The sequence below is a fragment of the Salvelinus sp. IW2-2015 genome, linkage group LG13, assembly GCF_002910315.2.
Source record: "Salvelinus sp. IW2-2015 linkage group LG13, ASM291031v2, whole genome shotgun sequence".
Classification (NCBI taxonomy): Eukaryota; Metazoa; Chordata; class Actinopteri; order Salmoniformes; family Salmonidae; genus Salvelinus; species Salvelinus sp. IW2-2015.
The window spans coordinates 40,671,802-40,698,191 of NC_036853.1; the positions used below are offsets into that span (position 1 = coordinate 40,671,802).

Genomic DNA, 26,390 nt, shown 5'->3' on the forward strand with positions numbered 1-26,390 from the left:
ACATGAGATTCATTTTTTAAATTACATAATAAAATTGAATTTATCATCACTCTCTCTACTTTGAATTCTCATGTTTTGACAACCTACGCCCTTTGACTGCCTGCTCCCCACACACATGCACACACACCGTCAAACAAACACACATTCAAGTAGGCCTGTGTGTAGGTGTGCAAACACACTCTGGCTCAAACATTTCAACACACACACCTTCTCTTTGTAGGACCAACTTCTCCTTTTTCCTCGTGAAAATAATCACAAGCTACTCTTAAGTTATTTGGCATCTCTCCAATCCCACCTCTTTTGCAGTTAACAAAACTGTTTTATGACGAATTTGATACCCTGAGGGGAAGAAATAGAGAGAACCAACTAGAGAGAGAAAGGGAGGGGGAGAGAAAGAAGGGAGTGAACAGGAGGGAGGGAGGGAGGGAGGGAGGGAGCGAGCAAGCAAGCGAGTGAAAGGTGATTTGGACATGTACTAGTGCACGAGATGTCATTCACACAGTACAGGAGTTAAAGCATGTGCCTTTAAGGTGGATTCATAATTTCAATCCAATCGTTTTCTCCAAGCAACATGTGGGTAAGTACGATTTTTGTTTTTTATCAAATGGCACATATTGATATATGTCTGATCTAAACAGACACTGATCTGATTAACTGTGTGAAGAGGCAAGAAAAAGGAGGGAGAGAGAGGTTTCGAAAATACAATCAGGTGAACTTTCTTAGGCTTGTGTTAAATTTACTGCCACGCTCTTGTAGTAAGATGGTCCTCCTAATGTATCTCTTCATAATTATTTTTAAATACATTTTTAGGGGCCATTTTCTTTAAATAGGTTATTTTTATCAATTGGTCTTTAAGTCTTCATCTTTTATCACTGTCTTTTTAAGACAGGCCAACTTGCTTTTAGAAACTCATTTAGATTTTTCACCCCCCTTTCATAAGTAACAGTCAAATGCATGGTGACATCGTGGACAAGAATAAACAACAAAAAGTAGTGTTGGTAACTTCCTTAATTTTTTAGGTGTGTACTAAGCAAACATTTTACATCTACAGCGGTTCAGATAGTGGACGCTGTGAGGAGGTAAACATATTATACAGTACATGTGGCAATGTACGCATAAAATAACCTCTACATTCCTTCTTCCATATCTTCCTTTACCCTTCAATCTGTCCTTTTCTCTATAGGTCTCGTGCTTTTTCTTGGTTCACCGTTGCTGCAATCTCTCACGCTACACTTGAAATAGGCAGCTGATATACAGAAAAGTACCGTGAAGTGCAGGGGAGGGGAGGAAAGCTGAAGGGCGAGAGAGGAAGAGAAGGGCTGTGTCTTTCCGGTCTATTTGCGCCCAAGTGCACCCTAGTGAACAACAAGCCCAGCAACCAGGAGAGACAGCAAGAGAACAAAAGTTGGACTATGTAAGTGCACTTCATATGCCTAACACTCAGTCAAACCTTAGATTATTAACAAAGGCAAGGCCTGAAAGAAAGGGAAATTCCGAGAGCAGTGAAGATCAAAGCCTGACACACAATCGTAGTCAAACCAAGAACCCCGGTACCTGATGACGAATACCGCTTTTCTTTTCTAGAGTGTACATTCTTCTGCTCTAGACTTGTACAACAAACCTCCAATACCTTTCAAGCCACAACGCTGTCGCTGACGCACCCCAGAAAGAGGAAGACAAACGTAATCTGAGAGATCAGCAAAACCCTTTAGGGACGGTTGACCTCTGTGACCCCTCTCACTTCTTGCCCAGTATGGAGCGGATACGGCTGATGCTTGGGGCTCTGCTCCTCTCCCTCTCTCTGCCCAGTCTCCCTGCCCAAGATAATGTCACCGTCACTGTACCTGAGAATGTCACCATGGCAGCACCTATTAATGAGGATGTCACGATGGCAGCCTCTACACCGGAGGCCACCATAGAGACAAAGCCTGTTCCTGTGCTCGTCACTTGGGCACAGCCTGCCCCTGAAATCATCACCCCGGTAACTGCTATTCCGAAAGTAACTTCTGTTTCAGTACCTACCACTGATGCCATCACTATGGTAATAACAAACCCTGAGATCACCATCGTTCAGGATTCCACCTCTGATGCACCAACTACTACTTCAGAGGCTGAGACGATGACACCTTCCCCTGTGACCACTGAAGGGCTTATAGATATGACCACTCCAACTGGCCCTAAACCCACCCTCTCTCAAGACGTCCTTACGACCGCCTCTTATCTCCCAACCACTTCCCAGGACCACCTGACTTCTGTTATCCCAGTCTGGCCCCTCACCACCCCTCGTCTGACGGAGGACTCCACTTACACACCTGAACCTATCCACACTGCCTCAGAGATTACTGCCTGCCACACAGAGGGACTTACCACTGCACCCACCTCCCCATCGGTCAATGCCGCTCCCGGCCATGCCACGACCCCCGCTACCACCCACACCTCCACAGATCCAGACTCTACAAGTGCTGGGATCAGGGGGAAGACAGGTCAGCCCAGCTTGTTATGGGTCATCATCGTCGCTCTTCTGATCGTGGTTATATTCGCGGGCGTGGGCTACTGTGTATGTCTGGTCATCAGACGAAAGAGGCAGAGCCACACCGCGCACTTTGTGTCCAGCTTCCGGAACGGGAAGAGTTCCAAGCGGAAGAAAGGGGCGGAGGAAGACGCCTGGGCAGGGCCAGTGAAGCTAGGGGGTGGGGACAGGAAGGAGGATGAGGGTGGGGAGGAGGGAGGGAGCCCAGAGGACAACAAGAGAGAGGGGGCTGGAACGGATGTGGTTCTGAGCACATTCATAGCCAACGAGACTGAGGGAGAGAGGGGTGAGCCTGATGGGGGAGTAGGGGTGGCTGGGAGCAAGGAGGCAGAGAAATGGGAGGAGAAGGAGCCTCTGCTGTACATTGATGAGGGAGTGGAGGAGGGGCAAGAGAGGATGGCTCCTCCTTCACTTTCAAAATCGAACTGAGAAAAGACAGGAGGGGAAAGCGGAGAGGGGGAAAGTGAAAAAGAAATGGAGAGGGGAGAAGGGAATGGAAAGAAAGACAATTAGAGTGAAAGAGGTAAGAAGAATGGAGGAGCTGCATTCTGTCTAACCGCTGCAGTTTAAAATAGAAGAGTTTTCCATAAAAAGTTTTTCGAGGTGATAATGTAAAAGTAAAAAATATTTTTGTACTACTGAAAAGGCCTTTGACATTGTATGTATCTGTGATTGTGTGCTCTGTCAACATAACTCAGGGAAGATAGAAGTGATTGTGTGTATGGTCATAAGTTTTACCCTTGGTATTTTGTATGCTGTTTTGTCTTAACATTTTTTTGTTGAATAAAGTTTTAGATGTGCAGAGTGCATGTTCTAGAATGAAGTTGAACGCGACAGAATATGAATACTTTTTGCTTAACAATTTGCGGTCTTCAAATGCACTTTATTTCTGGAACTGCTTAAATCAATAGCACTCAATTCATAGGTGCAAATCTGAACTTCCACTGAGACAAATTTTCACTTAGTCTCCCATTGACATCAATGCATGACTAAGTGAGTATTCAACTTCAGTGGAAGTTAGGATTTGTCCCATAGAAAAGGCTTTGTTTACTTGATTTGATTTGGGGCTCCCGAGTGGCGCAGTGGTCTAAGGCACTGCATCTCAGTGCTTGAGGCGTCAATACAGACACCCTGATTTGAATCCAGGCTGTATCACAATCGGCTGTGATTGGGAGTCCCATAGGGTGGTGCACAATTGGCCCAGTGTAACCGATATGAAATGGCTAGCTAGTTAGCGGTGGTGCGCGCTAATAGTGTTTCAATCGGTGACGTCACTCGCTCTGAGACCTGAAGTAGTTGTTCTCCTTGCTCTGCAAGGGCCGCGGTTTTTGTGGCGCGATGGGTAACGATGCTTCGTGGGTGTCAGTTGTCTATGTGTGCAGAGGGTTCCTGGTTCGAGCGAGGGGACGGACGAAAGCTATACTGTTACACCAGCATCGCCCGAATTTGGCCGGTGTAGGCTGTCATTGTAAAGAAGAATTTGTTCTTAACTGACTTGCCTCGTTAAATAAAGATAAAATCAAATATGTGTTGCTGATTATGGCCACTATGTTTGTGCTCTTTCCCTGATCCTTTATGATCAGAGCACAGTTCAATTATGTGACCTGCAGTAAAGAGCGGGTGTTGTGATGACACACAGGTCTTCCGTTCCACTGGTCTGTTTTTGTGGAAGTTGCCTCTGTTGCAAACGTCTGGCAGAGATAACAGCAGAGATCAAAAACAGTTGTTCAGGCAAACAACTCAGTCACAGAACCCCTCTGATGGGATCACAAATTAAACTTAAAAACACAACAACCGCTTTTAGTAATTGATCCTTGGTAAATATAACATTTTATCCTGGCCACTACACCCCTCAACCTTCTTCAACTATTTTTTCAGGAAGGGGAGTAAGTGTGTGTGTGGGTTGGGGGAGGGGGGTGCGTACAACAGAATCAGAGGAAATGGAAGAGAAACAAATCTGCAACTCTTTCAAAGAAACGCCTTAATGTCTCTTTGCTCTGCTGAATAGGATAATCTGACAGAGAATAATGTTTGTTTAGAGAGAGAGAAGGAGAGAGGTAGAGAGTGTGAGAGGGAGGGAGGGAGAGAGATGTGGTGAGTAAGGGGACGGAGGTGAGGAGGAAGAAGGGGCGCTGGAGGAGGGACGGCAAAAATACTGAGGAGAGGAGGGGGGAGCAAGAGAGAAAAGAGAGCGGCAACAACACAGTCGCATCTGGAAGTTATTGAGAAGTAGAGAGAGCGAGGGAGAGAGAAAGAGAGAGAACTGTATTGTGAATTGAAAAGAGGGAGAAAGGATAAACAAACTCTAAATTTAGAGATAGTTGATACATTTAATAAGTCTATCGGAGTTAAAGTTTTACGGGAGGACAGAGTTTATCTAAAAGTTGACAAGAATTCTACAGTGGGCAGAGAGAAAGGAACAGAGGAAAATAAAGAGAGAGCGCAAGAAACTGTAATTCTATCCTAAGAACAATCCATACCAAGAGGGGAGGGTGACAAAGAGGGAAAACTAATGTAGCTTTCTAATCTGGAGGACCGTCTAAAACAGAACAAAGTGGACTGAATCAAAACTTATGTTATTGAGTTGAAGTTAAATCAACTCAACAAAGGAGAAGAGTCCAGAGAACAAAAGAGGAGTCCCTTAGTCTGGAATTCTTCTACGCATTTGTCTTCCTATCAAGCCTGTGGAGTCAACCGTCAGACAGGTACAGTAGACTTAATTAAAACACACACACACACACACACACACACACACACACACACACACACACACACACACACACACACACACACACACACACACACACACACACACACACACACACACACACACACACACACACACACACACTGTTGTACAGCTAACCATGTGGGGACACACAATTCAGTCCCATTCAAAATCCTATTTTGGCTAACACCTAACCTTAACTCATATTCTTACCCTTACACTAACCCAAAAAGCTAACCCTAACCCTAAAACTAACCCTAGCTCCTAACCCTAACCCTTAACGTTAATCTAGCCCAAACACAAATTCTAACCTTAACCCTAAACTCCCTAGAAATAGCATTTGACCTCATGGGGAATAACAAAATGTCCCCAGTTGGTCAAATGTTTGTTTGTTTACTATTCTTGTGGGGACACACACACACACGTTAAAGGTCTCGGCCATTGCAGGTATGCCTTGTAAGTGTATGCATGAATCCTAGTAATGGCATATATTGATTTATGATAAATTGGTTGTGTAAGACTGAGACTAATTTATATGTAATATCATTTACATCAGAACTTAAGCCAAAGTAGTTTTTTTCTTCTTCTGTAGGTCTGCCTCCAGTTATGTCCATTCTAAGCGTTGAACAAATAAAAACGCATAAAATGCTTTTGCATTGTTCACACTATTAACATGAATGTCTTTTTGCTTGATCAAGTATTGTTCCCCATTTTCAAAGACTGACTCTTACTTTACAACTATTAATAAAAGACGTACTCCTCTGTTTCATTCTGTTCAAAGTCTTTTTAAGTCTATTCTACCACACTATTCTGCCCTCTGGCATTAGCATGCCTTTAGAATGAGCTCTACTTCCAGTCGTGTTATGAGTCATGTTTATCATGTCTCTGGCTGGTCATGATAACCTTCCATGACCGCCCCACATGAGTTAAATAGGCACGCACACATGCACAAACACACACACACAATTAGCAGTCCGGCAGGAGAAGGGAGGTTCCTTCCTGTCCGCTCCAACAAGCTGACTTCCTGTGTGTGGAACAAGTCACTAGATTCCACCACAGTGGCTGTGTGACGTATCAGACCCACTCAGGAACACAGCCTAGGAAACAATTCCACCATACACACTGTACTGGCTGGCTAAGAACACTACAACACAGGCATAGACCCCCCCCCCCCCCCCCCACACACACACACACACAACTAACCGCAGCCACACCATATAAATACCTTTACAAGTAAACTAACCACAATACACAAAACCATCTGCCACCACAACCACACCTCAAATGTGCTGCATGTCCAAGGTATACTTGAGTAGAGTTAAGTAGATTAAACTTCTCAAGTCTTGTCTTGAACTTGATATTAGTACATAACATAATTTGTTCTCTCCCTGACAGGATGTCAGCCTCTCGGAGGTGCCTGTGCTGTGTGAAATACCTCATGTTCGTCTTCAACCTCATCTTCTGGGTCAGTACCTTTACATCTCTGTTCTTTGGCATGCCTCAGCTTTTTGAAGGCACAATCTGTAAGATTTTCTGCTGTCCAATGGTAATTTAAATGAATAACATATAGTACAGTATACCCATTGTTTGAATCTTGAAGAATATAACTTACCAAACAAAGTGGGAGGGACAGGCTGTTGAAATCACAGATTGGGCTTTTCAGCTCCAATTCCAGTTCTGATCTGTTTCTGGTCTTTGTCTAGTCCTGTTTGTGTGGTTGTATTATGGTGTTCCTCTAGCTCTCTTCTTGTCCTGTTCTGGCTCAGTTCTGGTCTGTTCCACTCTGGCTTTGTTCTAGTTTTGTACTGGTTTTGTTGTGATCCTGTTTTTATTATGTTCAAGTTTGGTCTATTTATTTGTCTCCCAAATTAATATATTTGTGATCCCAGATAAACGTGAATATGACCTTAGGCTGGGGAACAAGTTCACCGTGCACCACACATAATGTACAGTATTGCCTAACAACACAAGGATGTGAATACAAACTCTGAATTCGATATAATAAAGTGCAAAGTCTTGGGCCATGGAGTAAAAAAAAAAAAAAGGGTCACAAAGTGGGAAAACACATGATAAAGCCTCTAGTTGGTGCCACCAAGACATAAAACTACACTCCAATAACTCTGGACATACTGTACTAGTCAAATGTTTGGACACATCTTACTCATTATAGGGTTTTTCTTTATTTTTACTATTTTCTACATTGTAGAATAATTGTAAAGACATCAAAACTATGAAAAAATACATATGGAATCATGTAGTAACCAAAAAAGTGTTAACAAATATATTTTATGTTAGAGATTCTTCAAAATAGCCACCCTTTGCCTTGTTGACAGCTTTGCACACTCTTGGCATTCTCTCAACCAGCTTCATGAAGTAGTCACCTGGAATGCCTTTCAATTAACAGGTGTGCTTTGTTAAAAGTTAACAGTTCAAGTAACAGACAAATCTCAACATCAACTGTTCAGAGGAAACTGCGTGAATCAGGTATTCATCAAATCAAATCAAATTTTATTGGTCACGTACACGTTTAGCAGATGTTATTGCAGGTGAAGTGTAATGCTTGTGTTTCTAGCTCCAACAGTGCAGTAATATCTAACAAGTAAAATCTAACAATTTCACAACAATACATACAAATCTAAAGGAATGGAATATTTGGATGAGCAATGTCGGAGCGGCATAGACTAAAATACAGTAGAATAGAATACAGTATATACACTACCGGTCAAAATGTTATAACACCTACTCATTCAATTTTGTATTTTTTAAACTATTTTCTACATTGTAGTGAAGACATCAAAACTATGAAATAACACACATGGAATAATGCAGTAACCAAAAAAAAGTGTTAAACAAATAATCTGATGCAGGTCATCTGATGCCGCACTCTGGTAAGGGTAAAATAGCCCTTACATAGCCTGGAGGTGTGTTGGTCATTGTCATGTTGAAAAACAAATGACAGTCCCACGAAGCCCAAACCAGATGGGATGGCGTATCGCTGCAGAATGCTGTGGTAGCCATGCTGGTTAAGTGTGCCTTGAATTCTAAATAAATCACAGACATTATCACCAGCAAAGCACCCCCACACTATAACACCTCCTCCTCCATGCTTTACGGTGGGAAATACACATGCGGAGATCATCCGTTCACCCACAACGCGTCTCACAAAGACACGGCGGTTGGATCCAAAAATCGCCAATTTGGACTCCGGACCAAAGGACAAATTTCCACTAATGTCCATTGCTCGTGTTTCTTGGCCCAAGCAAGTCTCTTCCTCTTATTGGTGTCCTTTAGTAGTGGTTTCTTTGCAGCAATTCGAACATGAAGGCCTGATTCACACAGTCTCCTCTGAACAGTTGATGTTGAGATGTGTCTGTTACTTGAACTCTGTGAAGCATTTATTTGGGCTGCAATTTCTGAGGCTGGTAGCTCTAATGACGTATCCTCTGCTGCAGAGGTAACTCTGGGCTTCCATTCCTGTGGCGGTCCTCATGAGAGCCAGTTTCATCATAGCGCTAGATGGTTTTTGCGACTGCACTTGAAGAAACTTTCAAAGTTCTTATTTTCCGTATTGACTGACCTTCATGTCTTAAAGTAATGATGGGCTGTCGATTCTCTTTGCTTATTTGAGCTGTTCTTACCATAATATGGACTTGGTCTTTACCAAATCTTCTGTACACCCCCTACCTTGTCACAACAACTGATTGGCTCAAACGCATTAAGAAGAAAATAAATTCCACAAATTAACTTTTAAGAAGGCACACCTGTTAATTTAAATGAATTGCAGGTGACTACCTCATGAAGCTGGTTGAGAGAATGCAAAGCTGTCATCAAGGCCTGGTCAGTCCCTGGATGGGAGACCAGGTGCTGCTGGAAGTGGTTTGGAGGGCCAGTAGGAGGCACTCTTTCCTCTGGTCTAAACAAAGATCCCAATACCCCAGGGCAGTGATTGGGGACACTGCTCTGTGTAGGGTGCCGTCTTTCGGATGGACGTTAAACGGGTGTCCTGACTCTCTGAGGTCATTAAAGATCCCATGGCACTTATCGTAAGAGTAGGGTGTTAACCCGGTGTCCTGGCTAAATTCCCAATCTGGCCCTCAACCATCACGGTCACCTAATAATCCCCAGTTTACAATTGGCTCATTCATCCCCCTCCTCTCCCCTGTAACTATTCCCAGGTCGTTGCTGCAAATGAGAACGTGTTGTCAGTCAACTTACCTGGTAAAATAACGTGTTAAAAAAAAAAAAAAAAAAGGCAAACGGTGGCTAATTTGAAGAATCTAAAATCTAAAATAAACTTTTTTGGTTACTACATGATTCCATATGTGTTATTTCATAGTTTTGATATATTCACTATTATTCTACCATGTAGAAAATTGTCAAAATAAAGAAAAACCCTTCAATGAGTAGGTGTTCTAAAACGTTTGACCGGTAGTGTACATATGAGATGGGTAATGCAAAAATATGTAAACATGAATAAAGTGACTAGTGTTCCATTATTAAAGTGGCCAGTGACTTCAAGTCTATGTACAGTAGATATGGCAGCAGCTTCTAAGGTGCTAGTGATTTCTATTTAACAATCTGATGGCCTTGAGATAGAAGCTGTTTTTCAGTCTCTCAGTCCCAGCTTTGATGCATCTGTACTGACCTCGCCTTTTGGATGGTAGCAGGGTGAAAAGGCAGTGGCTCGGGTGGTTGGTGTCCTTGATGATCTTGTTTGTCTTCCTGTGACATCGGGTGCTGTTGGTGTCCTGGAGGGCAGGTAGTTTGCCCCCAGTGATGCGTTGGGCACACCGCACCACCCTCTGGAGAGCCCTGCAGTTGCGGGTGGTGCAGTTGCCCGACAAGATGCTCTCAACTGTGCATCTGTAAAATTTTGTGAGGGTTTTAGGTGCCAAGACAAATTTCTTTAGCCTCCTGAGGTTGAAGAGGCACTGTTGCGTCTTATTCACCACACTGTCTGTGTGGGTGGACCATTTCAGTTTGTCAGTGATGTGTACCCCTAGGAACTTGAAGCTTTCCACCTTCTCCACTGCGGTCCCGTCAATGTGCATAGGTGGGTGCTCCCTCTGCTGTTCCGTTTAGTCCACAATCTGCTCCTTTGTTTTGTTGACATTGAGTGAGCGGTTATTTTCCTGGCACCACACTCCCAGGGCCCTCACCTCCTCCCTGTAGGCTGTCTCATCATTGTTGATAATCAGGCCTACTACTGTTGTGTCCTCTGCAAACTTGATGATTTAGTTGGGGCCGTGCGTGGCCACGCAGTCATGGTGAACAGGAAGTACAGGAGGGGGCTGAGCACACACCCTTGTGGGGCCCCTGTGTTGAGGATCAGTGAAGTGAAGGTGTTGTTTCCTACGTTCACCACCTGGGGGCGGCCCGTCAGGAAGTCCAGGACCCAGGGCAGGGTTCAGACCCAGGGCCCCGAGCTTAATGATGAGCTTGGAGGGTACTATGGTGTTGAATGCTGAGCTATAGTCAATTAACAGTATTCTTACATAGGTATTCCTCTTGTCCAGATGGGATAGGGAAGTGTGCAGTGAGATTGCATCGTCTGTCGATCTATTGGGGCGGTATAAGCAAATTGAAGTGGGTCTAGGGTGTCAGGTTAGGTAGAGGTGATATGATCCTTGACTAGTCTCTCAAAGCACTTCATGATGACATAAGTGAGTGCTACGGGGTGATAGTAATTTAGTTCAGTTACCTTGGCTTTCCTGGGTACAGGAACAGTGGTGGACATCTTGAAGCATGCAGGGACAGCAGACTGGGATAGGGAGAGATTGAATATGTCCATAAACACTCCAGCCAGCTGGTCTGCGCATGCTCTGAGGACACGGCTAGGGATGTCGTCTGGGTCGGTAGCCTTGCGAGGGTTAACAAGCTTAAATGTCTTACTCATGTTGGCCACAGAGAATGAGAGCCAACAGTCCATGGTAGCTGGCCGCGTCGGTGGCACTGTGTTATCCTCAAAGTGGGCGAAAAATGTGTTTAGCTGATCCGGAAGCAAGACGTTGATGTCCGCGACGTGGCCAGCTGGTTTTCCCTTTGTAGTCTGTGATTGTCTGTAGACCCTGCCACATACGTCTCGTGTCTGAGCCTTTGAATTGTGACTCCACTTTGTCTCTGTACTGACGTTTTGCCTGTTTGAATGCCTTACGGAGGGAATAACTACACTGTTTGTATTCGGCCATATGGATCGCGCTTTCAGTTTTGCGCGAATGCTGCCATCTATCCACGGTTTCTGGTTTGGGTACATTTTAATAGTCACAGTGGGTACAACATCTCCTATACATTTCCTGATAAACTCAGTCACCGTATCCGTGAATTCGTCACTATTATTTTCAGAGGCTCCCCGGAACATATCCCAGTCCTCGTGATCAAAACAATCTTGAGGCATGGATTCCAATTTGTCAGACCAGCGTTGAATAGTCCGAGCACGGGTACTTCCTGTTAGAGTTTCTGCCTACAAGAAGGGAGGAGCAAAATGGAGTCGTGATCAGATTTGCCAAAGGGGGAGCAGGGGAGGGCCTTGTAGGCATTTTGAAATGTTGAGTAGCAGTGGTCCAACGTTTTCTCAGAGCGAGTGCTACAGTCAGTGTGCTGGTAGAACTTTGGTAGCTTTTTCCTCAGATTAGCTTTGTTAAAAACCACGGCTACAATAAATGCGGCCTCAGGATATGTGGTTTCCAGTTTGCATAGTGTCCAGTGTAGTTCTTTGAGGGCCGTCGTGGTATCGGCTTGAGGGGGAATATACATGGCTGTGACTATAACCGAAGAGAATTCTCTTGGGGGGTAATACGACCAGCTTTTGATTGATAGGTATTCTAGGTTGGGTGAACAATAGGACTTGGGTTTCTGTATATTATCACAATCCCACCATGAGTAGTTAATCATGAAACATACACCCCCGCGCTTCTTCTTCCCGGAGAGATCTTTATTCCTGTCCGTGCGATGAACTGAGAACCCAACTGGATGTACGGACTCAGACAGTATATCCAGAGAGAGCCATGTTTCCAAGGAGATCCTAGCCCTGAGCTTGTCAACTTTATTATCCAGAGACTGAACATTAGCGAGAAAATATACTCGGAAGCGGTGGGTGGTATGCGCGACTAGGAGTCCACTCCGAATACCTCTTCTCCGCCGGCTGTGTTTTAGATCAGCCTCTGGAATCAGTTAAATTGCCCTGGAGGATACGAACAAAGGATCCAATTCGGGAAAGTCGTATTCCTGCTCTAAATGTTGGTGAGTTACCGCCGAAAGTTCTTTCCGGTTGTATGTAATAACACCAAAAAAATCTGGGCTAATAATCGAAGAAATAACACATTAAAAAAAATATTGCAAAATGTATTGCCCTGGTAGCTAAAAGTACAACTGCCCTATCTGTCGGTGCCATTTTATCATGGTCGAATTGCTGCAAAGAAACCACTACTAAGGGCCAAGAAACACGAGCAATAGACATTAGACCGGTGGAAATCTGTCCTTTGGTCTGATGAGTAAAATGTGAGATTTTTGGTTCCAACCGCCGTGTCTTTGTGAGAGGCAGAATAGGTGAACAGATCATCTCCGCATGTGTGGTTCCCACCGTGAAGCATAGAGGAGGAGGTCTGATGGTGTGGGGGTGCTTTGCTGGTGACACTGTCAGGGATTTATTTAGAATTCAAGGCACACTTAACCAGCATGGCTACCACAGCATTCAGCAGCGATATGCCATCCCATCTGGTTTGTGCTTAGTGGGACTATCGTTTGTTTTTCAAAAGGACAATGACACAACACACCTCCAGGCTGTGTAAGGGCTATTTGACCAAGAAGGAGAGTGATGGAGTGCTGCATCAGATGACCTGGCTTGCACAATCACCCGACCTCAACCCAATTGAGATGGCTTGGGATGAGTTGGACCACAGAGTGAAGGAAAAGCAGCCAACAAGTGCTCAGCATATGTGGGAACTCCTTTAAGACTGTTGGAAAAGCATTCCAAGTGAAACTGGTTGAGAGACTGCCAAGAGTGTGCAAAGCTGTCATCAAGGCAAAGGGTGGCTACTTTGAAGAATCTCAAATATAAAATATATTTAGATTTGTTTAACACTTTTTTGGTTACTACATGATTTCATGTGTTGTTTCATAGTTTTGTTGTCTTCACTATTATTCCACAATGTAGAAAATAGTAAAAAATAAATAAAAACCCTTGAATGAGTGTGTTCAAACTTTTGACTGGTACTGTATGTTAGTTGCTAGGAACATATGGAAACACAATCAACGGGAGACTCCTGCCAAATCTCTACGTATGTAGGTCAAGCAGGCAGCATTGATGATCTCATTCTGTTTTAGCTTTTAAAATGCACAACTTATAACACAGGGTAGCATGATCCCATATGTAAGTGCTTTTATACATGTAAACACATACAGATCTGGGACCAGTCACAACAGGCAGGGTGAGTCCCAATGCAAAAACTTCCTTTCCTATGTCCTATCTTCTAACTATGGATGCAACTACTTCTGACTCGAAAATCTAAGTTTATCCAACAAATAGATTACTTTTGAGTACTGAAAACATGGGTCAAACTTTGATTTTGGAAAGAACTACCACTGCGTATTGGGATTCACCCTAAGTCACCTTTTGTGTCTCCTCTCTCCTCTGTAGCTGGGAGGGTGTGGCCTGTTTGGAGTGGGAGTGTGGCTATCATTCACCCAGTCCGAGTTCTCCTCCCTCCCGCTGTCTTTTCCCTCACTCTCTGCAGCAAACCTACTTCTGGTCGCTGGGGGCGTCACCATGGTGACAGGCTTCCTGGGTTGCCTTGGCGCCCTGAAGGAGCAGCGCTGCCTGCTGATGACGGTGAGTCCCCATGACATCACAAAACATGGGTCAACCTCAATCATGTTAAATACCTTTACAAGTCAACTTACCACAGCACACAAAACCACATACACACGCACAGGTCCAAATAATTTTAAATATCTATTCTCATCCCCTAACCCATCCCTCTCTCTCTCCCTCCCTCTACACAGTTCTTTGTAATCCTTTTGCTCCTGGTGTTGACAGAGGTGACTCTAACCCTGGTCCTCCATATCTTTCACAACGAGGTGAGTCCAGTCTACCATCCATCTACAACCCTCCTGGCCACTAACAAAGATCTAGTTTCACCCACTGATGTTTAACAACCCCAAATGGGGGTCATTAGTAAAGTTTTACCACTATATTACCACTAAATTAACAACCAGTGTTTAAAAAAAAAACGATATACCGATACAGAGGTTGATGCAGAAGACAAAGAGGTGGTACAGTCATCTACATTCTAGAAGCCTTTACATTATCCCCTATATCTGTCTCATATGCTGCAAGTATATGAAGGCCCCCACTTCATCTTTCTCTTTCTTTCTTTCTTTCTCCCTCTCCATCCCTTCTTTTAGCTGGACACGAAAGCTCAGGATGAGTTAAAGAAGGGGATGAAGGATTACTTGACAGACGAAGGACTGAAGAAGTCATGGGACAATGTGCAGAAAATGGTAGAGGGGGATGGGGGTTAGGGGAAACCCACCAATCTCTAGTTTGTCACTTTATATGGTGCTTGTGTCTGTTCTGTGTATATTTTGTGTATTTCGTGATAAATCACTTAATCTGACTGACGAGGATAGGTAGGACTTACACTGAGTATAGAAAACATTAAGACCACCTGCTCATTCCGTGACAGACTGACCAGGGGAATCGAGAGGTGAAAGCTATAATCCCTTATTGATGTCACTAATTAAATCTACTTCAATCAGGGTAGAGGAAACAGGTTAAAGGAAGATTTTTAAGCCTTGAGACAATTGAGACGTATTGTGTATATGTGCCATTCAGAGGGTGAATGAGGCAAGAAAATATATTTAAGTGCCTTTTAATGGGGTATGGTAGTAGTTGCCAGGTGCACCGGTGCAATGCTGCTGGGTTTTCACACTCAATAGTTTCCCATGTGTATCAAGAATGGTCAAAGAGCCAACTTAACACAACTGGGGGAAGTATTGGAGTCAGTATGGGCCACCATCCCTGTGAAACACTTTCAACACCTTGTAGAGTCCATGCCCCGACGAATTGAAGCTGTTGGTTAAATTATTTAAAATTTGTGTCATTATTTCGATAGGCTATACAGCCTACACTTTCTCGTTTTGAACTTCTAATGTGAGTGGGATGGGTTAGTTTTATAATGCTATTCCACACATTTTGTCTTGAGGCTAAGAGAAAATGTTGCTGTTTTAAAGCAAATTTCCTGCAATTCTACACTTTTCTGTTTTATAGCTCTCCGCTGGGCACTATTCCATGTTGGTTCAACTAAATTTCATTGAAATGACGTGGAAGCAAGGTTGATTCAACCAGTGCGTGCCCAGTGGGCCATCCCATGCTTTTGTTCACATTTTACCATGAGGCTGAGAGAGAATTGTGCAATTTAACTGCTAATTTCCTGCAATTCTACACATTTTGCTATCATATGCTATCTGGGGGCCCCCCGACCTCCTGATGGGGGCCCCAAAACCCCCAAAATTAAAAATGTCAAGTTTTTGGGGGGTTTGGAGGCCCCCTGGAGGTCAGGGGCCCGGGGCACGTGCACTGCATGCCCGTTTTGGTAATCCGGCCCTGTACCCTCTCCCGTTTCAGGAAAAATCTGAATGATGGGCTGGAGAAACGTAACCACTCTCAAATTTATAGACAGAGCTATGGATGCTAGAGGGGTATCCTACAAAGCACGCTCAATCTACTCAGAGTTATCTAAAGCTAACCAGCTTCAATTAGCTTCACATTCCAGCTCAGGCTTCATCCATACTACAATGGTGGATATTGCTCGTCCACCTGCCGCTAACTCTAGCAGGCTTGTAACTAGAGGTCGACCGATTAATCCGAATGGCCGATTAATTAGGGCTAATTTCAAGTTTTCATAACAATCGGAAATCAGTATTTTTGGACACCGATTTGGCCGATTAAAAAAAATATATATATACGTATATATATATATATTTTTACACCTTTATTTTACACCTTTTATTTAACTCAGTTAAGAACACGTTCTTATTTTCAATGACGGCCTAGGAACGGTGGGTTAACTGCCTTGTTCAGGGGCAGAACGACAGATTTTTACCTTGTCAGGTCGGGGATTCAATCTTGCAACCTTACAGTTAACTAGTCCAACGCTCTAACCACCTGCCTCTCATTGCACTCCACGAGGAGCCTACCTGTTATGCGAATGCAGTAAGAAGCCAAGGTAAGTTGCTAGCTAGCATTAAACTTATCTTATAAAAAACAATCAATCAATCATAATCACTAGTTAACTACACATGGTTGATTATATTACTAGTTTATCTAGCGTGTCCTGCGTTGCATATAATCGATGCGGTGCGCATTCGCGGAAAAAGGACTGTCGTTGCTCCAACGTGTACCTAACCATAAACATCAATGTCTTTCTTAAAATCAATACACAGAAGTATATATTTTTAAACCTGCATATTTAGCTAAAAGAAATCCAGGTTAGCAGGCAATATTAGCCAGGTGAGATTGTGTCACTTCTCTTGCGTTCATTGTATGCAGTCAGGGTATATGCGATAATAACAAACGTTTTGTTTTCGAAATGATAGTTTCCGGATTCTACCATATTAATGACCAAAGGCTCGTATTTCTGTGTGTTATTATGTTATAATTAAGTCTATGATTTGATATTTGATAGAGTAGTCTGACTGAGCGATGGTAGGCAGCAGCAGGCTCGTAAGCATTCATTCAAACAGCACTTTCGTGCGTTTTGCCAGCAGCTCTTCACTGTGCTTCAAGCATTGCGCTGTTTATGACTTCAAGCCTATCAACTCCCGAGATTAGGCTGGTGTAACCAATGTGAAATGGCTAGCTAGTTAGCGGGGTGCGCGCTAATAGCGTTTCAAACGTCACTCGCTCTGAGACTTGGAGTAGTTGTTCCCCTTGCTCTGCATGGGTAACACTGCTTCGAGGGTGGCTGTTGTCGATGTGTTCCTCGTTCGAGCCCAGGTAYGAGCGAGGAGAMGGACGGAAGCTATACTGTTACACTGGCAATACTAAAGTGCCTATAAGAACATCCAATAGTCAAAGGTATATGGAATACAAATGGTATAGAGAGAAATAGTCCTATAAATACTATATTAACTACAACCTAAAACCTCTTACCTTGGAATATTGAAGTCTCATGTTTAAAGGAACCACCAGCTTTCATATGTTCTCATGTTCTGAGCAAGGAACTTAAACGTTAGCTTTCCTACATGGCACATATTGCACTTTTACTTTCTTCTCCAACACTTTGTTTTTGCATTATTTAAACCAAATTGAACATGTTTCATTATTTATTTGAGGCTAAATAGATTTTTATTGATGTATTATATTAGGTTTAAATAAGTGTTCATTCAGTATTGTTGTAATTGTCATTATTACAAATAAAAATTAATTAATTAATCGGCCGATTAATCGGCATCGGTGATTTTTGGTCCTCCAATAATCGGTATCGGTGTTGAAAAATCATAATCGGCCGACCTCTACTTGTAACTGCGCGTGCATGTCGCACATGGCTAGTCGAACACCCAACTTTTCATTGAGACAATGCTGAAACATCAATCCGTGGGCGAGTCAGTGCCATATTTTCAATTGTGCCGAAATCAAAATGAAAGTAAAGTTATCTTGCAAATTCAGCAGCGTGAAATAGGCTTTTAGAAGTGCCGTTATTGTATTAAATATCGTTAATATGCTTATCAATGCACAAACTCCTTTTTCCCCCCACTCCTATCAATATTTATTAAGTCATACACGCAGTGCGTGTTACATTGCGTGAAGTTGCATTATGTCATTACATTGCGTTCTGTCATTACCAAATGTGTAATTTTATATTTTAACCAAAAAGTGATTAATAAAATATTTAAAATCAGTCAACTTCCTCAAATGAAGGGGATGATGATGCAATCTTTGCAAGAGGGAGGGATCTCGTTCTCAACTCGCAGCTCAGTCATTTCATGCAGGGTAAATGGAGTTAGCCGTGAGTTGTGACTGATTCGTTGCCATAGAAATGTACCTGGCAAAAGGTGAGCTACATTCGTATGACCGGTTATACCTAGTTGAACTCAGAGTTGACCTAAGTTACCTCCTAACTCCTCAAACCTGCTTTGTAGGATAACCCTCAGAACTGACCATCCATTGTATTACTTTGTTTACAAACATTGGAGTAAAACAAGCTTATATTTTGGGGGGTTCTGGTGGGGTACGACAGTTGAACTAAGCTTATGAGGCATTTATAAGTTATATTCTTCAAGAATCAATGGCTACATATCATTCATTTATATGTCCAAATATGGATGTAGCAATTGCAGATTGTCCCTTTTCAGGGACCTTACTTAACCAGTCAGCATGCTACTGTAGCTGTTCCAGTAGACTTCCAGCCATTACGCGAACACTAGTTAGCATTGGCTCACGAAAATACCTCTAACTTCCTTCGTACTGGACACAGAGACATAAAAATAGTATCCATGAGTTCATCAGACTCTGTGTAAGTAGAAAAGGGGCCAACATCTGGCACTATCCCTTTAAATCTCCTGAATTGGCTAGAAAGTTACATCCATGTACATACTGTATAGTATCAGTGAGTCTGAGGGGCTGTGCAGTTGCTGATTCAGGGACACATTTTTTAGGGGCACATTTTCAAACAAACCAACAGAGATAATAACAAATGCAATATTTGTTTCTTAGTTCAAGTGCTGCGGTGTGACCAACAAAACAGATTGGTACCTCGTGATCAACGGAACGCTCCCCTATTCCTGCTGCTCCGGTGGGATGGACCAATGTGTTGAAGAATGGACCGAGGTCAGACCACTTCTCAAATGTAGGGGGGGACGGGGAGGAGGGAGAGTCAAGGTTCAACAGCCTGCTCACAAGACATTTCCCAGCTGCCTACGTGTCTTGCTGTACGATGTGCATGTGCGCTCACACTTACAAGAATGTAAAGAATGACCCTGACTGTGATAATACAATTTATTTTCTCGACTGCGTTCTTTCAACACTCAATTCTCATCAACACATTGCTCTCCTTCTCACTCACATCTGTCCTCCACTCTTCTCTTCTCTTCTCTTCTCTTCTCTTCTCTCCTCTACCCAACCCCCGTCTCTCTCTCTGTCCCCCACCCTCCCCCTCATCTACTGCTCCTTTTCTCTTCCCCTTTTCCTCTCACATTTCCCTCTCCTCCTCCCATCCTTCCCTCTCCTCCTTCACCTTCGTCTTTCTCTCTTCCCACGGTTTCCTCTTCCTCCTCTCAGCCGTGTTATCAGAAGGCCAGACAGTGGCTCCTGGACAACATCCTCTCTGTCCTGGTGTTTGGAGTCTGCATCGGCATTGTCCAGGTAACTACGACATATTAATTGATCAATCAATTTCCACCAAGCAGGATCATTGTTAGTCAACTAAATTTGCTTAACACCCAGATATACCTTAACTAGCATGTTTATGAAGAAAGCTTGAATCTGGGTTATTGAGAATATTTAGTCTGTTGTAACATATCTAAACTTGATGAACTAAGAAATATGAGCTCAGTGAACTAAGAAATATTAGCTTCAAACATTGAGTCCAAAAAATCTGAACATTTAGGAAAGTTATCTGGCAAACAGTTAACTTATCCGGTTTTGTGAAATATATGTCACCATTTTATAACTCAAACATTCTCTTGTCATTTCAGATCCTCGCTCTGATTTTCTCCCTGCTGATGTACTGCCAGATCCTCCGTGCTGAGAAGTACCTGGACTGATCTGGGACTGGTCCTTCACAGACAGGAGAGGCTGAATGAGAGACTCCCTAGCTGGCACAGAGTTCATCTAACGTTTCTTTAAGGTTTTCCTTCGGTTATTTGAAAAATAACTTCTCCACACCGCTGTGGGAACTAAAAAAAAGTGTTAGCTGGGTCTTGAATGTTTATATACCAGCTGCTGGGGTGGTTTTTCAGAACATTAGATCCAGATCAAAATCATCCTTTTTTGCATGTTCAATTCTGTTTAAGTTTAATAAAATATATTTGAATGAGAACACATCACCCATTTGAAGGGTTATTTTCATCTGGATTGATGGTTCTTAGAACACTGCACCAAAAACCATGGGGCACATTCCAGGTCGTCTTCATTGCGGTCATGTTGCTCAGATCTCACAACGCCTGGCGAAGTGTAATTCAATTGGCTTTGAGAGATCTGATCATCTGGAATACAGCCCTTTACTTATCATGTATAAGGAAGGACATTATTTGTAACTATTGGGGACTACGTGCTACTAGTCACTTTCACTATTGGGCGATACTAATGATATTGTTTAGTAGTGAAAATATAAAGTGCTTGCCCTGATGTCCATGGACAAGCAGTGTGACTTGCCCCAAAGAAACACTTACAGTATTATGTTCAACTGCAGCATATTTTAAACAGAAGTCTAAACTACACGTTTTAAAGTGAGCCTTACCAAAGCAAATAAAATGTAAATACATTGTAATTTGTATGCATGTGAAGTGGTAGTTGTTTTGTGAACTTGAGCATTTTGTAAAATACATGTATATATGTCAAATACATGTATGACTGATTGTGAATGGGGTAATAGTTCAAACAACTTGTTTTCCATATTGTGCGTATGAGGTGTTGTCGGTATGAATTAACTTCTCTTATAGTTGAGACGAGCCTATGCTTTCATATACTTATTCCGTCCAATAGACAACTGAAGAGGTAATTGACTTGCAATAGGGTTCGTCATTCTAATGAAATATATATCACATATCGTTTATAAATGGACTATGAAAGTCTGCTATTTAATTATGATCTGCAGTCATAACCCCAAGCAATGAAACCCAAACCAAACCGATGACTACACTGTACAGTTTTTTTGTAAAATATGTCTATAGAAAAACGTTGATAAAAAGAATTATTGTATAAGTACACATAATTCTCAGACATAAATACAATTGTGACAATTCACGTGTCGTAGTGTTATAAAAAGCTAATGCCTCCTCCGTCTCTCATCACAGGAGAGACAGGAGAGACTGAGGTCATAGGAAGGGCCCTGAGTTCTACCTGACCTGATCGGAAACAACTCCAGGCCTTAGTCATAGATTAGAGTTCATACAGTATTCCTGTGTTCACCGTTCAAAGGAAGTAGTGAGTATTTCCGAGCTGCCTTGACGGTGTAGGGTTGTCATTCGTAATCCAAAATCTCTAGCAAACTGGACGATACTTTCCTGCAGATGGAAAATGGAAGGTGTGGGATTAGATTTTGAGGGAAAATCAGCACCAGATGCCTGCTGTGGTCAGTGACTTCTGCCTCTTGGTGGTTGTGTTTGGAAACAACCTTTAAACAGACAGGGGGCGCCAATGTCCACATTTACATTTTTTAAAAGAGGGGTTATCTTACAATGTCACAAACGATGCGCATGCTTCAATGGGGCAGAAATCCGTGTGTTGTTGCGATTCTGGATGGCCAGAAGGCTAGCAACAATGACAAGATGCCATGTGGGGAATCGTAGGTGGCTCGTTTCAGCTAGTTTTATCTTGTTCTTGATACCATGTCTTGTTTTGAGGTGTTTTGACTGATGTCACTTCTATGCTAACATGGTCAGAATTCCCTAGCTAGCTAACCAACACCACAAAAAGTGCTCATTGTGCAAATGTATCTATGTTTTCAATAAACATTGGAGACGAAATATAGTTTACAACAATCTAAGTGAATCCTGTCTGATTTGCCCCATAGTTGCGCAGGTATCGGTTTTGTTGCTAAACAACCAACCAGTCTATACAACCAAACAAGTTACTCTTATCAAATACATGTATATATTCTTCACATATTTATATTTTTAGGAGAAATGGAAAACAATGAAAAAGCTAAGCTAAATCTGTATTAAAGGTTAGGGCTAACTTCCATTTTGCAAAAAGGGTTTAGAGATACATAGAGACTTCTGACACGGACAGGGCCTGTTCCTGGCTGATGAAGGTGTCCAGGAGCTTGGCGAAGGACGGATATGATAGACAGGGGGGGGGGGCACACCATACGAGGGTATGTAGTTCGTAACGGTGTAGGTAGTTCGTTAGTAAATGCAGTGTCAGGTGATTTAGATCTAGTTCTACACCAGAAGCCTCACCTTGTAGTTGATGGCTTCCCCTTCCATAGACAGTACCTGGACGAGCTGGCGTAGCATTTCTTCTTTCTGAGGACAGGAGAGATGGATAGATGGGTAAAAATAAAAGAATAGCCATACAGCAGCATAGCATGTGTGTGTGTTTCCACTCACCAGGGGGAGGACTGACCGGGGTGGTAGCAGGGGTCGTGGCTGGACCTTTGGGGTCTCTTCATACTGTGGGACCACTGAGCAATCCTGTCCAGAGTCTCAGCCACCTCCTCATAGAACTCAGGAGGGTGTGCTACAGAGAGGGATGGGAGAAGAGAATAGTATGAGTGTAGAAAATGGGCCTCCAACTCTGGTCCTGGGGAGCTACTGGATGTTGCAGGCTTTAATTACAGCTTTTGTTCCAACACTCCTGTTTGAAATGATCAACTAAACATTCAACTTTGAATCAGGTGTGTTGCAGTGTTAATTTCATCAACAATAACTATGACGGAAAATGGTCATCAAGAACCTATTGTTCCTGACAAAAACAAAATTACGATTACGAGACACCCTGAAAAAACTATAACTATTACCAGTTGCTTTTCATTTTAGTTGAAAAAATATAACGAGACGATAAGTCCACGTGGGACTAATAGACATTCATTTTGACATGAAGTTCATTTTCATCTGTTTCGGCAACGGTTCAAACTCATAAAAGACACACCCTGGTCCACCTACCCTTGCCTTATTATGCCCTTGGGGAATTCCCGTCATCATCTTGGCGGGCGGTCCAAATGATTAGCCAAGTAAGGGAAGTTTGCAACGTAAGCCCGTCAGCCCTCGTTCAGTCGAGTTTGCGAGTGTACAATTATGTTCACTCCGGGGCCTGAAACTCCTCATAATGGAGAAGTCAACATACAAGTGTATGTAAAAACGAATGTAAAAAGGATAGAAATTGTGCTACTAATGCACAAACACGTCTCGTAAAAGTAATGTTTTTGTTTGGTTAGCTTTTGGAAATTGTAGAAATAAAACATCTTCCTTCTTCAGAAGTTCCATCTAGGCAGGCTAACGTTAATTAGCTAATTAATTTGCTAGCTATCATACAGTAGGCGTATATTAATAATGATATAGTTAATATAATTAGACATGCAATCATAATTGACTATAGCACATATAAAGCACCCACAAGCTACCGGTGGCTGAAAACACAATCATTGTGGGATGAAAGTGTCACGACCTGACCTTAGAGAGCTTTTTATGTCTCTATTTTGGTTTGGTCAGGGTGTGATTTGGGTGGGCATTCTATGTTCATTGTTCTATGTTTTGCATTTCTTTGTTTTGGCCGGGTATGGTTCTCAATCAGGGACAGCTGTCTATCGTTGTCTCTGATTGGGAACCATACTTAGGTAGCCTTTTCCCACCTGTGTTTTGTGGGTAGTTATTTTCTGTTTAATGTTTTCTGCACCTGACAGGACTGTTTCGTTATTCACTTTGTTATTTTTGTTTCAGTGTTCAGTTAAATAAAAGTCATGAACACTTACCACGCTGCGCTTTGGTCCGATTCTTCCTCATCAGACGACGACACCCGTTACAGAAAGACCAGTGTTTCCAACTCCTCAGTAAGGAAAGTAGCTACTGGCTGTCCTAAAAGTCGCTAGAAGTCGCTAAATTACGTCATTACCTAATTTGCATATTTGGCCATGTGCATGTAATTGTGATGGACGCTGTAGGAGAGAGGAATAACGTCGTGGGAGAGACAAAAAGTGAGTAAAAAAACACCCTAAATATGTTTAGAACTACAAATGAACTTTCTTCAGTCGATTCTTGTTTTTTTTTATGTCACAATTTCAACCCTCCTGCTTTATCCGGGCTTGGGACTGGCAAAAGTGACCCAAAAGAGACACTCTGGCGGAGTTACTTAGTTTTTAATTTTCTTAATTTGGTTTGGTTTTTAACCTTATGGTCCACTTAGGAGCCTACAACAAGTCACAGTAAAACATTAACATTTTTAACGTAACATTTTTAACATTTTGTTGTATACAATCTACAGTACATTAACAATCTAAATGGACCAAAAAGAGACAATAGAAAAAAACTGGCAATGGCAATGTGAGAAATTTATGGTAACTAGTCTGGCCCTAATTCAGTTTATTTTTTATTTTTTATGTAAGCCAGGGCGGGATCAGCCAGCGGTGGCTTCCCGCATGCGCGATTCATTTGCAGCCTGGACTCGGAGGAGTGAACATCTGCTCTGACTGCAGCTGGGACGGACTGCTGCGAGAGGACTGGGCCGCCTGTGAGTGCTTTGGGACGGGGGTGTGGCCCACGGCAGCACCCGCTGCTCGTTGAGAAGAGTAAGAACGATACGTGCTTTCACGTCAGTCTCCAAAAGTCTCCAACAACACCAGAAAAAGTCGCTAGATTTGTCCCTAGTCGCTTTTTTGAAAATGTGTCGCTAGAGGGGTTTGAATACTCGCTAAATATAGCAACCGAGTCGCTAAGTTGGCAACACTGTGAAAGAGTGACGAATTTCTGGGCAAGGGCGGTCTATTTAAATATCATTCCATCCTCCCTCGCCCCTTTTTTTTATTACATATATATTCATTTTTTTAACAAATTAATACAGGAAGTACATGTGGGAACACACATATATATAAATAATATACAAAGGACAATTGGGCTTTGGGGTACAATATCACATTACACAAGGACCTTAAGGGACATACATAAATGTATTATTCAAACAGCTTTTTTGTTAGTAGAATATTTAATTGTCTTAAAATACAGTTCAATTAATTTTTTTAAGGTAAGAAAATGTGGTGTTTTGTTTGTAAATTTACATTTGTGAATATGAAATTTGGCCAAAAGAATAATGAAATTAATTACATAAAATTGTTTCAGCTTATTTCTATCGTAGGTAAAGAATCCAAGCAGTACATCTCTCCACAATTGTGTAAATAAACTCTTCAGAAATGTGTTCAATTATAAATCTACTGATGTCTTGCCAGTTTTCTTACATGAATACAATGCCAAAAAGATGCAACACCGTTTCTGGGTGGTCATTACAAAAGGTACAATTTTAGTTGATGTTTTACTTAAACTTCTTCATATAGTGGTTGGCAGGATAATATTTATGAATAATTTTAAAGGAAACTTCCTTAAAACTCCTGCGCCCCTTGCCCTGCAAGTGTATACTCGTTAGACGTCATGATAGGTCATCAGAAGTGTCCACTTAATTTGAGGCCTGAGGGGATAGGGTGTGTCTTTTAAGTGTTGTGAATGCAAGCCGTTGTCCAATCATAAGCATGCATACCTGTGTAGAATACATAATGCAATCCTCTCATTGGCCGATAACATCTTTATGTTGCGCGAGTTGATTGAGTTGATCTGGCTCTCGCACACACACAGCTCTAGGTCACTTCAATCTCGTCTGTCTTTCTTGTGAACTGATGCACAGCCAGGACATTTCAATTGTAACAAACTAATAATGTATTTGATTATCTTTGCTTTCATATAACCCATTTTGCTCTGATCACATCCGAAGTTCTATTTTGCCATAAGCGCTGTTTTCATGTAGAGCTCTCGCGGTTGGCAAAGCGAGTTGCGGTTGCTTTTTCCGATTGGAAAAAGGAATGCTTTTTGCTGAATATTATGAGCATTGGAAAAAGGAATGCTTTTTTCTGAATATTATGAGCACAGTAATACTTCTGTCATTGTTGTAAAGCTCATATTCTCCCCTTTTCAAGGAAGTCACTTATTTACCCCCCTCGACGGTTATGATGGGGAGAAAATCAGAGCTAAATTGTTAACCTGTAGGCTTTATATCCTATAGCAGCCTATGGTTAATGTATGTATGGCTGGCATTGGTTACAATGTTGCCAGCTAAGGTATGCGAGGTGATTGATAGTAGGCCTAGTTGGACAAGGCTATCTGAATGTGCACATAAGAGGTAACTATGAATTATTTAAAGAAAAAAATATTTACCTAAATGACTCAAACTAAACAACAATTGTCCAGTTTTTGTTTACTGATAATAACTCA

At 42.4% G+C, this 26,390-nt stretch overlaps 2 protein-coding genes across 5 annotated transcripts; both read left to right on the forward strand.

The window, feature by feature from the left end:
- Positions 1-458: 458 nt before the first annotated feature.
- Positions 459-5,208, forward strand: LOC111971471 (leukosialin-like). Of its 3 annotated transcripts, XM_023998257.1 has the most exons (4): positions 465-577; positions 1,184-1,414; positions 1,585-3,053; positions 5,064-5,150. In XM_023998257.1, the coding sequence occupies exon 3, from the start codon at positions 1,754-1,756 to the stop codon at positions 2,957-2,959; it is 1,206 nt and encodes a 401-aa protein (XP_023854025.1). In that variant the 5' UTR covers positions 465-577; positions 1,184-1,414; positions 1,585-1,753; the 3' UTR covers positions 2,960-3,053; positions 5,064-5,150. The 3 variants fall into 3 exon arrangements, with proteins under 3 accessions (XP_023854027.1, XP_023854026.1, XP_023854025.1); XM_023998259.2 differs by having other exon boundaries at positions 459-577; positions 1,184-3,053; positions 5,121-5,208; XM_023998258.2 differs by having other exon boundaries at positions 459-577; positions 1,184-3,053; positions 5,115-5,202.
- Positions 3,060-23,889, forward strand: LOC111971473 (tetraspanin-4). Of its 2 annotated transcripts, none has more exons than XM_023998260.2 (8): positions 3,060-5,235; positions 6,654-6,723; positions 13,894-14,085; positions 14,259-14,333; positions 14,661-14,756; positions 18,973-19,105; positions 19,537-19,620; positions 19,953-23,889. In XM_023998260.2, exons 2-8 carry the CDS (start codon positions 6,655-6,657, stop codon positions 20,003-20,005), a joined length of 702 nt encoding a protein of 233 aa, XP_023854028.1. In that variant the 5' UTR covers positions 3,060-5,235; position 6,654; the 3' UTR covers positions 20,006-23,889. The 2 variants fall into 2 exon arrangements, with proteins under 2 accessions (XP_023854028.1, XP_023854029.1); XM_023998261.2 differs by having other exon boundaries at positions 18,973-19,086.
- Positions 23,890-26,390: the final 2,501 nt, after the last annotated feature.

Coding starts and splice junctions, on each gene's coding strand:
- LOC111971471 (XM_023998259.2), top strand. CDS start 1,754: ATGGAGCGGATACGGCTGATGCTTGGGGCTCTGCTCCTCTCCCTCTCT.
- LOC111971473 (XM_023998260.2), top strand. CDS start 6,655: ATGTCAGCCTCTCGGAGGTGCCTGTGCTGTGTGAAATACCTCATGTTC. Junction 6,724..13,893: donor TCTTCAACCTCATCTTCTGG/GTCAGTACCTTT, acceptor TCTCCTCTGTAG/CTGGGAGGGTGTGGCCTGTT. Junction 14,757..18,972: donor GGGACAATGTGCAGAAAATG/GTAGAGGGGGAT, acceptor TTTGTTTCTTAG/TTCAAGTGCTGCGGTGTGAC.